The sequence below is a fragment of the Malaclemys terrapin genome, chromosome 6 (assembly GCF_027887155.1).
Source record: "Malaclemys terrapin pileata isolate rMalTer1 chromosome 6, rMalTer1.hap1, whole genome shotgun sequence".
NCBI lineage: Eukaryota > Metazoa > Chordata > Testudines > Emydidae > Malaclemys > Malaclemys terrapin.
In genome coordinates, this window is record NC_071510.1 from 84,641,259 (window position 1) to 84,658,005 (window position 16,747).

The window sequence follows — 16,747 nt, forward strand, 5'->3', positions numbered from 1 at the left end:
TTGTCATTGGCTATGAACATTTTCCTTATTATGTATTAAACTAATATTTTGCATTAAAGTGTTTTTATTGTAATATTGATACTCAGAGTTTTTTATTGTGAATAACAATTAGGATAACGAGGCTTGTGGATTTTATCTCCCCATCTGCTTAGCATTCCAATTGCGTATAGCCTGAATACTTGGGCTGTATATGGGTAGAGTGAAATTCATCCTTCCTCTCTCTTTGCCTCGTTTTCCTCAATCTGTAGAATAGAGATAATACCATGAAGAGAAGTTGTGATACTGAATTAAAGTTAGTTTGTAAAATGTTTTCAGAACCTCAAATGAGACATGATATAAGTGTCATTTTATGTTTTTGTGGTTATAGTTAAGGAAAGCCAGAACTTTGTATTTATTAGCATTTATTTGCTGCCAAATACTGTAGTTGCCTTACAAAGCTTAAATTAAGAATATCAAGATGACAGTAAGAGATCAAAAACTGTAGTATATCAGTCAGCTAGGCAACCAGGACAGGCACCCCAGTTCAGCAAAGCATGTGCTTGAGTTTCATTGGTGCAAATGATTACACGAGGCTCAGGCCAGCAGAGAATCTGGACCATTGACTTTAATGGGACTGCTCACGTGCTTAAAGTTAACCAAATGCATAAGTGCTTTGTTGGATCAGGATTTCAGTCATTTGAGACCATCTGGCCAAAGAAGTGCATCTTAAGGTCTTTCTGGAAGTGGCTAGGTTCATCCTTACCCTTAATTTCACAGGCAATGAACTCCAGCAGTGTTGGGCTTAAGAGAAATAAAATATTGTGTATTGACAGAAGCAAATATATATAAGAAAATAAATAAATGATCAAAATATTAACATAAGCACGATGTGTTTTGTTTACTTTTCAAAGTAATGGCTTTCAAAATTTGTTTTATTTTTTTTAAAATAATGTTGTTCCAGATTCTCAGCTGATCCAACAAAGAACTTAAATACATGCTTAACTTTAAATGTAGGAATAGTCCCATTAACGGAAGTTGAGGAAGCAACACCAATTTGTGACAGCTGAGAATTTAGCCTATTTATATTTAATTAAAGATTTAAAAAAAGGGGGTGTGAAATCCTCCTTCCGTTCTAGTCCCTTTAGACCATGCGAAAGGTCTGCAGTCACAGACTAAAAGACCTGGATTGGCGAGGGAGGATTTCCCCACTACACGCATGCAGATGACAGCTGTAAAGCTGCCTGCCAAGCATCCCCTCACAAGCTCTGGTGTAGGCGGGATACTGGGATAGCAGGGGTATATTGGGACTGCAGTATGGGAGGTTGCCATAATTTAGGCTTCCAGGGCTGTTTAAATTACATTGTGTCTGGAACAGCCCAAGGTTAGGAGGGTTAGGAAATTCTGGCTTAAAGCAGAATCTCAGCTGAAAGAGAAGTCCAAAACCTGGTTTATTTTACTATATTTATCATTTCAAAAATAGTCTAAATAATTTTAAAATAGCTAATCTCAAATTACAGCACTTAAAAACTCTTAAATACATGACTAATAAGCAACTGAAAATGGAGATTTTATTAGACCTTTTTGACATGCATTAGGATAGAGTTGTTTTATCCTTTTCTACCCAAAAATTGTCAAGGTGCCTGTTTTAATTTTAATGCATGTCACTTGATACACTAAATTGAGACTTGTGGGTGGAGCAAGGTGAAAAATGCCTGGAGATGGTTTATGCAGTGTGATTATAGCCGTGTTGGTCCTAGGATATTAGAGAGAGAAGGTGGGTGAGGTAATGATTTTTATTGAATCAATTTCTGTTGGTGTGAGCAATAGGCTTTCGAGCCACACTAAGAGGGGATGTGATTGAGGTCTATAAAATCATGATTGGTGTGGAGAAAGTAAATAAGGAAGTGTTATTTACTCCTTCTCATAACACAAGAACTAGGGGTCACCAAATGAAATTAATAGGCAGCAGGTTTAAAACAAACAAAAGGAAGTATTTTTTCACACAACGCACAGTCAACCTGTGGAATGCCTTGCCAGAGGATGTTGTGAAGGCCAAGACTGTAACGAGGTTCAAAAAAGAACTAGATAAGTTCATGGAGGATAGGTCCATCAATGGCTATTAGCCAGGATGGGCAAGGATGGTGTCCATAGCCTGTTTGCCAGAAGCTGGGAATGGGAAACAGAGGATGGATCACTTGATGATTACCTGTTCTGTTCATTCCCTCTGAGGCACCTGGCATTGGCCACTGGATACTGGGCTAGATGATCCTTTGGTTTGACCCAGTATGGCAGTTCTTATATTCTTACACACAGCTCTTCTTCAGGTCTGGGAAAGGTACAAGCATCGCAGCTACATGAAAGGGGGAACAGATTCTTTAGCATAAGTAGTTAGCACATATTCTAAGGGGCTATTCAAGGTAGAGTGGCCTGTTAGTACCTCTACAGTCATAGGACACACTTGAGGAAAAAATCCAAGACTGTTACCTGGAAATCATGCAAGAAATCCAGAACAACTGACCTCACCCCACTCCCACTGACAGCCATCCAACACAAAAATAAATAGTGGGGCAGAAGTACAGTCCCTTAGGCCTTGGCTACACTTGCAGCTGTACAGCGCTGTGAGGTAAACCTATCTTCGTACAGCTGAGTAGGGAAAAGCGCTGCAGTCTGTCCACACTGACAGCTACCAGCGCAGTGGTGTGGCCACACTTGCCACATTTGCAGCTGTGTTGGGAGCGGTGCATTATGAGCAGCTATCCCAGCATTCATGTGGCTGCAACGTGCTTTTCAAAACAGGGGGGTGGGGTGGATTGTGACAGGGAGTGTGGGGGAAGAGAGAGTGCTTTTTGGAGCATGTCAGCTCTCTATTTTGCAAGTTCCAAACTCCCGGCCCCCTGCTCATTCATTTACTCACTCAAAGTAAGCTGCAAACTGTTTGCTTTTCTCTGTGGTACGAGCTTTGAAACCGGCACTTACGCATTCCTTCAGCCGGTCCCAACAATGGAGAGGATTGGCCACTTGACAAGGTGATTATTTCAGCGCTGTAAGCGTTTACACTCACACCCGTGAGTCGTAGCCACTCCGCTGCAGCTATTATTCCTCTCGGAGATGTGGAGTACCTGCAGCGGTGTACCCAGGGAGATACAGCGCTGTACGTGCCCTGCCAGTTTGGACGGGGAGTGAGTTACAGCACTGGGGGAGGCTTTACAGTGCTGTAACTTGCAAGTGTAGCCAAGGCCTTAGAGAGTAGAGATAATTCAGCTCCAGTGAGTGGTAGTCTTGATAAAGTGATGAAGTTTGGGTGTCGTTTAGTGTCCATCTGTTGGGTATGGTGCCATGGTTTCTCCCAGAGGTGGTGTTCTGTGGGTTGTGGACACCACCACTCCTTCCAACCTCCTACCTATAGTTGTCACTTCTCACCCCATACTGTAACTCATATGGGTATCATCAAACTACAACCCATACTCAATGGGGATCACATCCTGAAAGAAATCTTTGCTGAACTCCCCCCCCCCCCCTTCTGGCCTTCAAACAGCCCCCCAACTTCTCCAAGCTCATAATCAGATGCAAGCTCCCCACAGACTAGGACGCACCAATTCAAAGCGGCACCAGACCCGGCCAGAACAACAGATGAAAAACTTGTAGACATATTTCCACTGCTACAATGATCAGTACCCCCCACAACACACCTTTCAAGATCCATGGATTCTACACATGCCAATTACAATATGCGGTATACCTAAATGTCCCAATATCAACTATGTGGTTAAATGAGTCAATCACTATGCTGTCTAATGAACTCACACAGGAAAATGATAAAAAACAAAAACACCCTATCACCCAGGGGTGAACACTTTTTTCACAAAGTGATCACTCTATATCTTACCTATCCATTCTCATCCTCAAAAGAAACCTGCACAACACTTTCAAAAGATGAGCCTGGGAGCTTAAATTCATAACTCCGCTAGACTCTAAAAATCATGGACTGAACAGAGACACTGGATTTATGGCTTATTACAACAATTTGTAACCCACTAACCCCCTATTTTTGTATGTGCTAATTACTTTGGCCTAACAATCTGTTCCATCTAGCATTTAGCTGTGATGCTCTGAGTAACTTTCCCAGATCTGAAGAAGAGCTGTGTTTGGCTCGAAAGCTTGTCTCTCTCACCAACAGTAGTTGGTCCAATAAAAGACTTTGTCTCTGGAGATAGTCTAGCAAGTCACTTCTTGGCTGTTGTTTGAGGTGGGGATTTGATGTCATTGTGTAAGTAGGTATTTTGAAGAATTTCTTGTATAGACAGTGTTCAGTTACTTGCTTTATTCCCTACAGTTATCTGAGGCAGATGAAGCAGCTTTGAAGGAGCCAATCATTAGGAGGTTTGAAGAGGAGGGAAACCCTTATTATTCCAGTGCAAGGTAACATATAAATGACTATTCCCAGAACTTGATGATATAACCAGAATGTGTTAACACCTTTTAGATCTTAATGCTGAACAACAGACCAGTTACATACAGTTTTAAACAATCTGGAACAAAGGTTTTGTTCAGTGTCCACAGGTACTATGCAATCCAAACTATGGTTCCATCTATCTTGTTTCTGACAGCAGCCAGTACCTGATGCCTTAAAGGAAGGCGGATGTTTCCAGAATGCAGCAAGTTAGTTGTGTACCGCTGTGTACGTGGGGATGTGGTGGAGAGGGAGATTCTTTACAGATTCCTGCAGCTGGTCATAGTATCCTATGAAGCATGACATTTGATTTCTCATATCATGGTTGTAGCTTGTAGAGCTATAAACATCAAGGATGATAAACTTACCCACTTTTTTCAGTGTCCAATTTTGTATTTGTGTATATATGACCGTCCACGGGTTATTTGTGCACTGGGTAAAGGGACGTTGCTTTAATAATTCAAAGTATGCTTCCTTTTTCAAAAGGTTATAAAGGTTGGGTTTATATATTTTGAATACCTCAGTTAAATCCCTTTTAAGTCAAATGCCCTTACAGGTTAAATGATCATAGTCTTTGCAACCTTACTTTTCATGTAAACCTCAGCATGTTACTATTTGTCCTCCTTCTTGGGTTCTTTTTAATTCCTTTTTATAGCTTCCTTGAGGTGAGGTGATCAAGTATATGGGCACGCTATTCTGGAGTAGGGCACATACCATTAAAATATAAATAATGTGTTCTCTTTTCGTTTTATAGTGAGCATATATACTGCAACCTTCTGACATTTTTGACACTTCTCTCCACTTCTAACTCCATATTTAGCGTCTTGATAATGACTGATACTACTATTTTGATGTTACCAAATTCTTTACTGATGCCACCACTAAAATTTTGTGCATGTGTTGATCTTCTGTTGCATTTATTATTGTAAATCATTTTCGTCGCCCTCCCATGCCTCTCATCACTCAGGTCTGTTCAAAATGCTGACAGGAAAATCATCTTCTGATCACATCAGTCCTCCCATGAATCCTTCTAAAGGGTTCCTTACCCTTATGCTATCAAATTCAAGTTCTTTGTCTTTACTTACAAAATACTACATCATTTTTCCTTATATCTCTGGCTATGTCTACACTACAGATGCTGTAGTGACACAGCTATGGCATTGCAGCTTTGCTGTTGTAACACCACAGCGTAGACATTCGCTACAGTGATGTAGGGTTATTTTTCCGTCACTATAGGTAATCCACTCCTCCGAGAGGCGGTAGCTAAGTCAACGGAAGACTGGGTGTTACGCAGACCAAATATGTCACCACAGGGCACACAATTTTTCACAGTCGTGAGTGACGTAGCTAGGTCAATCCAATTTTTAGGTGTAGACCAGCCTCTGTTTCTATTTCCACTACTCCTAACCATTCCCTACACCCTTCTCTCTTTCTTTCTTTTGCCATATGGTACCATTGTAGTCTCTTCCCTGACTTGCCTTATCTCTCATCATGCTGCCTGCTTCTCCTTGTTCTCAATTTCACTAATGGCAACGTACACAGCTTATAAAAAGAATTGCATCACAGTTAACAACAAGCATTATTCCAAGATCTAACTGTCTATTCCTTAAGTCTTACAAGTTCTGATTAACTAGCTAGCTGTAGTGGGCCTATGTTGTGACCCCTGGTGTCTTCCTTCAAATCTCTCCTTAAAACTCAAGTAATTTGCTCCTACCCTTTTCTCACCAGTGATTCCTACACTCAATTATTTTTAATGGCAGTGACCCCAAGTATTATATTTATTTTCATCTTTTGCTTATGGTAGTAAATAAATGAATACATTTGACTAAAGATATAGACTATGCTAAAAGTTAGCAAGAAGTTTCTCTTTTGGTAAATCCACAGAGTATGCTTAGAATTCTTTAATTCCAGACACACTCTGTCAGCAGGGGTAAATTTGCATTGTTACAATTGTAAATGTGATCAGTTTAACCACTTTAATAAAAGTATGTTAACAGGTGTTTGTAAGCATTAAGCTCCTATACTTAAGTAGTTTCTATCCATATGTCAACTCCTAGTAATTATGTAGACACAAAGCAATCTGTTTTGTTTGGATTTTTTTACTCTCAGGTTAGGGTATTATTTATGAAGTCATAAATTATTACTAATATGTATTGATCGGTGACATGATGGCTTGCACACTTCATCTATTTTTTAGCCAATTGAAGTTTTATAAGATTTGCTCTGAGTATAGATAGAGACTGTGGACCAGGTCCTCAGCTAGTGTAAATCAGTGTGGTTCCATTAAAGTCAATAGAGCTAGTTTGGTTTGTACCAGTTGAGGATCTGGCCCTATATCACTCTTACAAAGCCTCGGATTTATCCCTCAGGCAGAGAGAAAATATACAGTAAGGATTTTAATTTTTTATGATTGGATTGTAAGCAGAAGAATTTTTCACTGAACTAATTACATTAAAAAATTACAGTCAGGGTATTTGTATTTAAACCAAATCCATAATCTCCTGCAGGAGAAAATGAACTCTTTGATTTTGTTAATATCCACTGGAATCTCATTCATAATCTCTTTGTACTGAGGACTGAAAAATTATTGGATTTATTAGGCATGCAACATGTGTACAGTTGTGATGTAAAAAACAACTCAGTTTCCCCCCAAACAGCCCACAGCTCATTGTTAATATTTAGAGCAGTAGTTATGTGAAGGAGAGAGATTTAAATATTAGCCATGGGCCCACATTTTTAAAAAATGTGTGTTTACATTCTCAAGGGTGTCAAGTGATTTTTGGGTGCCTAGCTTGTGACATCTTAAAGGGTGCTCAGCAGTTTCTGAAAGGCAGGCTCCTGCAACTTGGGTACCTAAAATAACTAGTCATTTTGAAAAATTTAGGCCCCAAACCCATCTTTGGATACCTAAATAAGTGGTCTAATTTCAGTGGGAGCTGCTGAGTACTCAGCAAGGAACCTAACTTTAGGCATCCTTTAAAAAAAAATCTTCACCTAATTCTTCAGTCAAGGGAGGGCAGATAGTTTGTTTGTTTGTTAATAAAACACTGTCCCAAAATGAGCTAGGAGCTTCACAGTCATAAAATAAGACAAGTCTCTGGCCTGAAGACCTTACAGTCTAAGGGCAGGCCTACACTTAAAACACTGCATCAGTACAGCTGCACTACTGTAGTGCTTAAGTGAAGACTCTCCTACATTGATGGGAGAACTTCTCCTGTTAGCATAGTTAATCTCTTCCGTGAGAGGCGGTAGCTATGTCGATGGAAGAAGCTCTCCCACTGACATAGCGCTGTCTACACCAGAGGTTAGGTCAGTAGAATGATGTTGCTCAGAGATGTGGATTTTTCACACTCCTGAGCGACTTAGTTCTACCGATGTAAGTCTATAGTGTAGACCTGGTCTAAGACCCTGAATATACATGGTCTGGGAGCCCTCAAGTCCCACCTATTCTTTTTTTCCTGTGGAAAGAATTGTGCACCTTAATAGGGTTGTCTTCTAACTGTGCCCAGTATTCATACCTGTCCCCACCAATCATGTCGTTGTATGCCTACTCCCTTCATACACTTCATTTTCCTCAGTAAGATCTGAGGCTGGGTCTAAACTACCCACCGGAATCGGCGGGTAGAAATCGACCTCTCGGGGATCGATTTATCGCGTCCCGTTGGGACGCGACAATCGATCCCCGAATCGATGGTCTTACTCCACCAGCGGAGGTGGGAGTCAAGCGCCGTCGACGGGAAGCCGCAGAGGTCAATTTTGCCGCCATCCCTACAGCGGGGTAAGTCGGCTGCGATACATCGAATAGCGTAGCTGAATTTGCGTATCTTAAATCGACACCCCCCCCGTAGTGTAGATGTAGCCTCAGAGTTTGGAAAACTGGATTAAGACACTAAGCTTTACACTACTATTTTTGCAGTTTGGTGGCCTAGTCCAGTCACCAATGATATAAAGTATTATTTACTCCTGAGGGAATTCTGTGCCAAAAAAATTAAAAATTCTGTGCACAGTATTTTAAAATTCTGCACGTTTTATTTGTCAATAAATAAATGCAGAGGGTCCAGCATGGCAGTGGGATCACAGGCCACTGGCTGCATGAAAGTGGGAGATCACCCTGCAGTCCTTCCCCTCCCCTCCCCGGGACACGGACTCAGTGGTGAGGCTGCACACGACCCTGACACAGCACAGTTGTTGGGCCTGCCCCAGAAATACCCTGGGCCCCTGCCCCTCTGCGCCAGGTGCACCAGGTGTGGGGCAGGCAGGCTCAACAAGGCAGGATCCAAGTGTGGAGGGGCTCAGTGTGGGGGGATCCAGGTGTGGGGTGAGAGGGTTCTGTGAGGGACAGTCTGGGTGCAGGCAGGTCAGTGAGTGGTCTAGGCATGAAGGAATCTGGATGCACAGAGGCTCATTGTGGGGATTCCAGATACAGGGGCAATAGGACTCTACAGGGGCATCCAGGTGAAGGTGGTTGGAGCTCAGCATGGGGTCTGGGTAGGGGGAGTCTCAGTGGAGGGGTCTGGGTGTTGTGGGAGTGGGGCTTGGGGGGTGGGAGTCTGGGTGCAGCTAGTTGCGGGTCAGTGGGGTGGGGGTCTGGATGTGAGGGCTCATGGGGGTGGGGCTTGTCAGAGTAGGGGTTTGAGTGAAGGGAGCTCAGTGGGGGGGTCTGGGTGCAGAGGTGGGGGTCCGGAAGCAGGGGGTCTTGTTGCAGGGAGGCTCTAGCTGTGCAAGGGTTGAGGTTCAGTGGGATGGGGTTCGGGTATGGAGGGCTGAGGGGGGGTCTGGTGAGGTTTGGCAGGAGGGGTCCAGGTATGGGAGGTCGGGATGCATGGGGGTTGGGCAGATGAGGGAGCAACTCATGGTACAGTGACCCCTCCCCCTGTGGCAGAGGAGAGATAGGGGCAGGAAGCAGGGGAGGATGCTGAACATCCTGCAGCTGGGGGGAGGTTTCTGGGGGTGGGTCTGACACAGCCCTATTTACTCTTTGCAGGGGAAGAGGAAGCCCTGTCCTCTCCCACCTCCAGCTCAGCTGGGACTGTCAGCTGATCCCGGCGCAGGGTAGGGGCCACTGGCTGGGGTGTCCCCAGCCCTGTGGTGATTTACCTCTCCGCTGACTGCTCTGGGTGCCTGAAACGATGTACTTGTGCTGCTAAGGAGGGGTGCATGACCGCTCTTGCAGCTTGCCTTTGCTTCCCTGTCAGAAAATCCTTTTCCTGCAGGAAAGCAAAGAAATCTGCAGAGGATATGAATTCTGCGCACGCGCAGTGGCACAAAATTCCCCCAGGAGTAATTATTACAAGCACTGCAGAAATGGATGTTTCCCCTGCATGAAGTAGGGGTTAGAGACACTTTGCTTCCATTAGCCAACAAATTTGCATGCAGGCATAACAATATGTTTACTGAATGTCACATGCTGCAGTGTACGAAGGAAAAGTAACCCACTTCCTCAGTGCAATGGTCAGTTTTCTGGGAGGAGATAATTCCTTCCTGACTCCAAACATGGCGATCAGTCTTGCCACCTGTGTAGTCAAGTGAGAATCAACCCAGCCAAGTGCTGGGCATCAGGTAATGAAATCAAAACTGGATTCTGCCAAAACTGGCTTTGTTTTGTGCTAATCAGACCAACAAGATGCCTTCAGTAAGGGGACAGGAGGTTGTAGGCGGAGATAATGTCTGTATTCGTTTTGATCACTGCATGAGACAGGCAGTGTTTGAATCTACCTTGTGCTGTCCTGTTGGTAAATGTGTATGAAGTTATATAGTCTCTGTCCACGCTCTTGGGGCCTGATTCAAAGCCCATTGAAGTCAGTGGGATGTGTTCAATTGATTTCTGTGGGTTTTGAAGCCCTTGAGCAATAAATTTGAAAGTAAAGAAGAAAAATGCTTTTATGGTCTTAAAATGGAAGCATATTTCCCTATATGCAGTTTTGCTTATAAATTATCATTTGTTATCTTCAGGATGTCAATGTACTTCCCCTTAGTTGTATTTTATAATCAAATTTTAATCAATTGTCTGAATAGAACCTTTCACTCTGAACAGTCTTAATTAACGAGAGTCGTTAGCCAGCTCCCTTTTTAATGAGCTATATTAATCTGCTTACAGGTTTCCAAATGGAGTTTAATCAGTTTACGTTGTAACAAATTACATGGGCCATTTTCTTTTCTGGTCTGTTTGTTTCTTTTACTCAGAGTCCCTGTTCTGAATATTTTATGAACATAGATGTGATTCATGTTCTAGCATTGGGTTTTTAATAGGATGTTTAATGTTATGTCCCAATACAGAAGACAGTTTTCTTTAAACAAAGAAAAGCAGAAGGTAGTGGTGACCTTGAAAGCAATCTTTACCTTATACAGTGTAAAATCTTTGAGGCTGTCAATAAAAGCTAGTTTGTCATTACAAAAAACAAGTATTCTATTAAAAAAAGAAAAGGTGTGTAAAGTTTTGAAAGGTCTTTACTACAGCAATAGCCTTTTATAAGGCTGAACTTCTGAGGTTAATTGCTTTGGGCCAGCAACACTTTCTTAATATAACTTATCCCACAAAAATACAGTTACATTAAACATCTTTAATGGATTTGAAATATTTCATTCAATTTTGATGTTTTACTAAAGGAGATTGAAAAATCATTACACCAAATAGTGAGGTAGATCTGAATACTGCAGGTCCCTTCCAGAAGGACCAAACAAACATGTAACTATCAGAAAATTGAAATGAAATCACACTTAGAACAAAGATAAATCACTATAAATAGTTAATTTTTATTACCCTTTTAAGATTATGAGGAGCAGGGTGACTGAGGGTTTGATCTCATGAAACTGGTTCACTGAGATATCCCAACGATTATTCCATTGTGCCAAGAAATTAAGCTGATCAAAACTAAATCTGATTCTAATGGGTAATAAAAATAATGATAGCTCAGTGGTTTGTGCATTGGTCTGCTAAACCCAGGGTTGTGAATTCAATCCTTGAGGGGGCCATTTAGGGATCTGGGGCAAAAATCTGTCTGGGGATTGGGCCTGCTTTGAGCAGGGGGTTGGACAAGATGATCTCCTGAGTTCCCTTCCAAACCTGATATTCTATGATTCTATGAATGCATTTTTATGTGAAATTTGTAGTGAAAACTGCTGAAGTGTTCTTGGTAACATGTATTCTCTGATGTTACAAAATGTTGGCCATGTATATCTTAGACAGTGATCCCACTGACATTTTCTTAAACTGGGGTTTTATGCATAGATATGGGACATACTCATTATTCCTGAAGAGTTTAAGGCCTGACATAACTTCCATTAAAGTCAATAGAAACACTAGTCCTATTGACTTCAGTGGGAGTTCGATTGGTCCTCTAGCTCTTCTGAGTGCAAGAGTTTTCTAATTATACTTTTGTTTTGTGTTTCACTGCTGTGGCTTAAGGAGAAAAAGCACCTAATTTGAGCACTTAATTTTTCAATGTAATATTATTGTTAAAATACACCAAAAGGTTGTAATTAATGAATGATTATTATTAAAAGCCCCAATTTAGAAAAGCACTTAATCACATACTTAGCTCCAATCTTGTGCTTACACTCTGTCAAATTTAGTAGGACATAAGTGTGTGCTTAAGTGCTTTCCTGAATAGGGATGCTTTCCTGAATCACATCCTAAGTGCTGACAACATGTATTATGCTATCCAGCACATAAGCACAGACTGTGTGTTGCTATCCTGCAACAGGATCTGCTAGTGTGACTCCATGTGGGTGTAAGAGTGCCTGCTAGCAGCTCTCATTGGGGGATAGGAGCCAGAGGGTACATCTACATGGCAAAAAAAGCAACCAAACAAAAATGCCAGGGAAGCTAGTCTCAGAGCCCAGGTTAACTGACTCAGGCTCATGGAGCTTGTGCTACAGGGATAAAAAAAAGCAATGTAAATATTACTGCTCCGGCTGAGGGCTGGGCTCAGAGGCCCTGCCTCCCTCTCCAGATTTCAGAACCTGGGCTCCTCCCTAAGGAGCTATTTTTAGTCCCTTAGCATGAGCCCTGTGAGCACGAGTCAGTTGACCTGGGTTCTGAGACTTGCTATTATGTAGATGTACCCATAGAGACAAACAGAGAGAGGACAGGATACAGACTGGAAAATCCAGAGAAGGGAAAAGGTTAACTAATAGGTTTGTTGGTTTTAATATACACCTCTACCCTGATATAACACGAATTCGGATATAACGCAGTAAAGCAGTGCTCCGGCGGGGCGGGGCCGTGCACTCCGGCGGATCAAAGCAAGTTCGATATAACACCTATAACGCGGTAAGATTTTTTTGCTCCCGAGGACAGCGTTATATCGGGGTAGAGGTGGTGTAGTTTGATTCTTGGGAGCATCCTAGGAGAAGTGAGTTTCTGGATATCCTGTTTTGAGTGTACCCAAGTTGTAATAGAGAAAATGTAATTAGCTATTTTAAAAATTATTTGCTGTGACTTGGTGAAAGTGATGCTAACAACAAATGCTAAACTAAAACAAATTTACAAAATTGTTGCAAACTTCTATTGGTGACTAAGACTCATGAATACTTATTTACATACACTATGCAGTTCTCTTTATTCTCTTCTTTTGTTTTGAGGTAAGTGTGCTAAATGTTTTCTTTCCTGTGTAATTTGATTTAAAAAAACCCAAACTAATCCTCAAACAATATAAAATTGACAACTTGAAACTTTAGCCAGAAGGGAAGAATATTTTTGTTCTTGATTAAAAATTCAGTGTTGACTACCCATTGTTTTAAAATAACATGAAAGGATCATCACTTTCAAAAACTAATTTACCAAAAGCAGAGCAGTAATTTTAAAGACACAGAATAAAATTGTCAGACATGACAACAATGTAATAATCTCAGAAAAGATTGCAAAATAAGTTGCTCTCTTTGGGCATGGGGAAGGAAATTTTTTTTTTTTTACTTTTTTTTTTAGATATTTCATGTTGTGTTGCAGTCCCTCAGCTGGTTAAAATTCACATTGATTTAAATGGGACTTTAGCTGCAATAGGACTTCAGCATCTGGTTCTAAACAAAGTGCCTAGGGAAGGTAGTTGTACAACATATACAATTTTTAGGACGTTTAGAATTTTTGCTATGGAGTTAATTTTAGCGGGATGGAACTCTTTTGGCGCTGAGCCTGCAAACAGTCCCACGTGTGCTTAACTTCAATTGCTTGCATGCTTAATATTAAGCAGGTGCAGAAGTGCCTGTCAATTGGGAGGTTAGTTGTTTGGAATTCAGAGGTGTTTTTTTGTTACTGTGGCATAGCTTTATGAATTCATTGCTTTCAGGGACTTCACTATGGCACAGATTAATTTACAACTGTTTAGAAATAGACTTCAGTAAAGAAGATTAGTGAAATAATTGTTGGCAGTCCATAAAAAATATACTCCAGCACTTTAAATCCTTATGCTTTCATAACTAAACATCTTGAGTTGACAGCTAAGATAAGCCAAATAACGTTTATTAATGATGTTAATTTACTTTTTAGAATATAGTTACCAACAGGATGGGGAGCCATTTTCATGACATTGGGATCTTTTCCATTTATTTCTCATAAAAAAATTTTCTCTTGAATTTAGGATGCCATTTTCATACTAAAAAAATAGTATGAATAATCCCATTTAAAGTAGGTAGAGATTATTCTAGTCATTTATTTTGAACTGTATAGTTAAATCTAGAAGACAAATTATAGAAATAATAAAAAAGTAGGCACGAAATTTTGCTTTGTTGTATCAGCATAAATACGAAGTAGCTCAATTGTCTTAAATCAGAATTTGGCCCTTTTTTTATCCACTCCCTCCAATAGAAATATTTATTTACTTCTGTGTGGCTGAAGGCCTATCTCTTGTAAACTGTTTATATAATTCTTCTTTTCTTGTTTGGTCTAATTTCAGATTATGGGACGATGGAATTATTGACCCCGCTGATACAAGACTTGTTTTGGGTCTGAGTCTTAGTGCAGCACTAAATGCACCCACCAAGAGGACAGAATTTGGAGTTTTCAGGATGTGATCTAAATGACTTTTCAGAACACCCTTGTACATTTTTAATTAAGATTAAAGATTAAATGTACACAGGTAATTCTGAGGAGTTCGTACATTTAGATTTTTGATATAACAATTTTCATACTTTCATGCTTAAGTATTTTTTTTTAATATCGCCTGGGATCAGTGCATACATCATTTCTGTAATACTGAATTTTGCATTTGGGTGAATAAATTGTAACTATCAGCATTAAGCTAGATCTGTTTGTCAGAGAATCACTGCTATGATCTCTTAACCATTAAAATTACATCCATGAAATGAGTTCTGTTTCTGGTGTTTCTCTGTGTTTGCTCCTTTTAAATCCACATTTTACCTACAAAACGTAGAAGTTACTCTTGCAGTCAGACAAACCACCTCCCCCAACTGCCACATATTCTGCTTTTCTGCGAAGAGCATTACAGTGAAGACAGCCAATGGGCGCAAGACAGCATGAAATTGTATATTGCGTACCTATTAATCATTGGCATTCTGGTCTTTCTCTGTTGTCTTTTCCCCCAACATACATTACTTTTCTGTATTATCACCTGAAATTAAAACAATTAACAGTGAATCTGATGGATGCTAGCCAAGCTGTATTAAACTTGTTGGGAGAGCTAGCAAAGGCATATTGGTGTCAGTGGGGGTTGTTGATGCTCAGCACTTTTGAAAACTGGACCACTTTCTCAGGTGCCTAAGACCCCTCTGTGACGGGTTTCCCCCCGGGCGCCATCTGGAACTGGGGTATCACTGAGTGTGCCTGACCCACCAGCCTGAGCTCCCTTTACACTGTATTGCTGACAAGCTCTCAAGCTCCTTCTAGCACACATACAAATAGGGACACACCCAGCTGCAGTTACAAACCAACGCCATGAGCAGCTTTGCATGGGAAGACTTCAGCTAAGGAATTTCCCAGTTACTCAGGTATGCCCCCCCTTCCCCTGAGGTGTAAACCCAAAATTATACCATCTTGTGCTGCACAGGGAACTGTACAGTGTAAGATCATGAAATTCGTCCCCTCCCTCAGTGTGGAGAGGAATATACACAGCTTTCTGCCCCAAATTATGATTCCCACACACACTGGTTTTAGACAAAGGAAAAACAAGTTTATTAACTACAAAAGATAGATTTTAAGTGATTATAAGGGATAGCAAACAGATCAAAGCAGATTACCTAGCAAATAAAACCACAATCTAAGCTTAATATACAAAAGAGATTGGATATGAATAGCAGATCCTCACTCTAAGAGATGATACAAGCAGGCTGCAGATTCTTAAGCAGTAAGCTGCACTGGCTTACAGCTTAGAATCCCTGGGTGTTCCATTCACGGGCTAAAAATCCCTTTAGCCTGAGTCCAGCACTTCTCGCAGTTCCCTCTTTGTTCCTCAGGTGTTTCCAGGAGTCTCTTTGGGTGGGGAGTCAGTGAAGAGCCACAATGATGTCACTCTTCTGCCTTATATATCTTTTGCATATGGCGGGAACCCTTTGTTTCAAAGCTTGATTTCCATGTCAGTCAGTGGAAAAGCACTGGTATCTCAAGATGGAGTCCAGCACCAGTTTCTTGTAGTCTCACAGTGGCCAGAGGTTATTTGTAGCATCCTCAGGAAGCTCCCCACGCACACACACGGTGGGCAATAAGCGTCTTCTAAGGCGTATTGTTCATTAACTTTAATGGGCCCTTCCCAACCAGCCATCTAGACTGAGAGCATTTTGTCTAGTTGGCATTCCCCATGTGTAAACACGATTGTAATACAGATACAATATTCCTAACTTCAGATACAAAAATGATACATGCATACAAATAGGATAATCATATTCAATGATTCCAATGATATCTCACATGACCTATCCTGCATAAAATACATTATGATTGATATATTCATATAATATCTCTATGAAGAATATGGAGTGCAGTGTCACACTCTCCCTGGAAGTATGATCCTCTGGGTAATTGTGGCTCTACATGGGCTCAGCAGTCTGCCCACATGGCTCACGATGCCAAATTTTAAGCACATGCTTAAATCTCATTGACTTTAATGGGTTGAAGCACATGTGTAAGTGCTTTGTTGAATCAGGGCTTAACATTTCAGTGTAATGTGATGCTTTGTTAGAGTTCTAGGGCTAACATATTTTTGTGTATATTTAATATAATGTAGCTTACAGAGCCTAAATGTCAAGCATGGCAATTACTCTTTCCAGAGTTAGGGGTTGAAGATTGTGCCATGTGTCACTGGAGAAAGGTAATTTTTCCTTAGCTTGGTATTCTGAATGCCCAAACCTCAGGTAGATGAATGCCAAATT

At 41.0% G+C, this 16,747-nt stretch overlaps 1 protein-coding gene across 2 annotated transcripts in view; it reads left to right on the forward strand.

The window, feature by feature from the left end:
- Positions 1-14,731, forward strand: part of MCCC2 (methylcrotonyl-CoA carboxylase subunit 2) — an 82,270-nt gene extending 67,539 nt beyond the window's left edge. Inside the window, exons 16-17 of one of the 2 annotated variants that reach the window (XM_054032413.1) lie at positions 4,313-4,398; positions 14,320-14,731. In XM_054032413.1, the coding sequence (XP_053888388.1) occupies positions 4,313-4,398; positions 14,320-14,437 (204 nt within the window). In that variant the 3' untranslated portion in view covers positions 14,438-14,731. The remainder of the gene's footprint in view (positions 1-4,312; positions 4,399-14,319) is intronic. The other variant, XM_054032414.1, reaches the window with a different exon arrangement.
- The last annotated feature ends 2,016 nt before the right edge of the window (positions 14,732-16,747 follow it).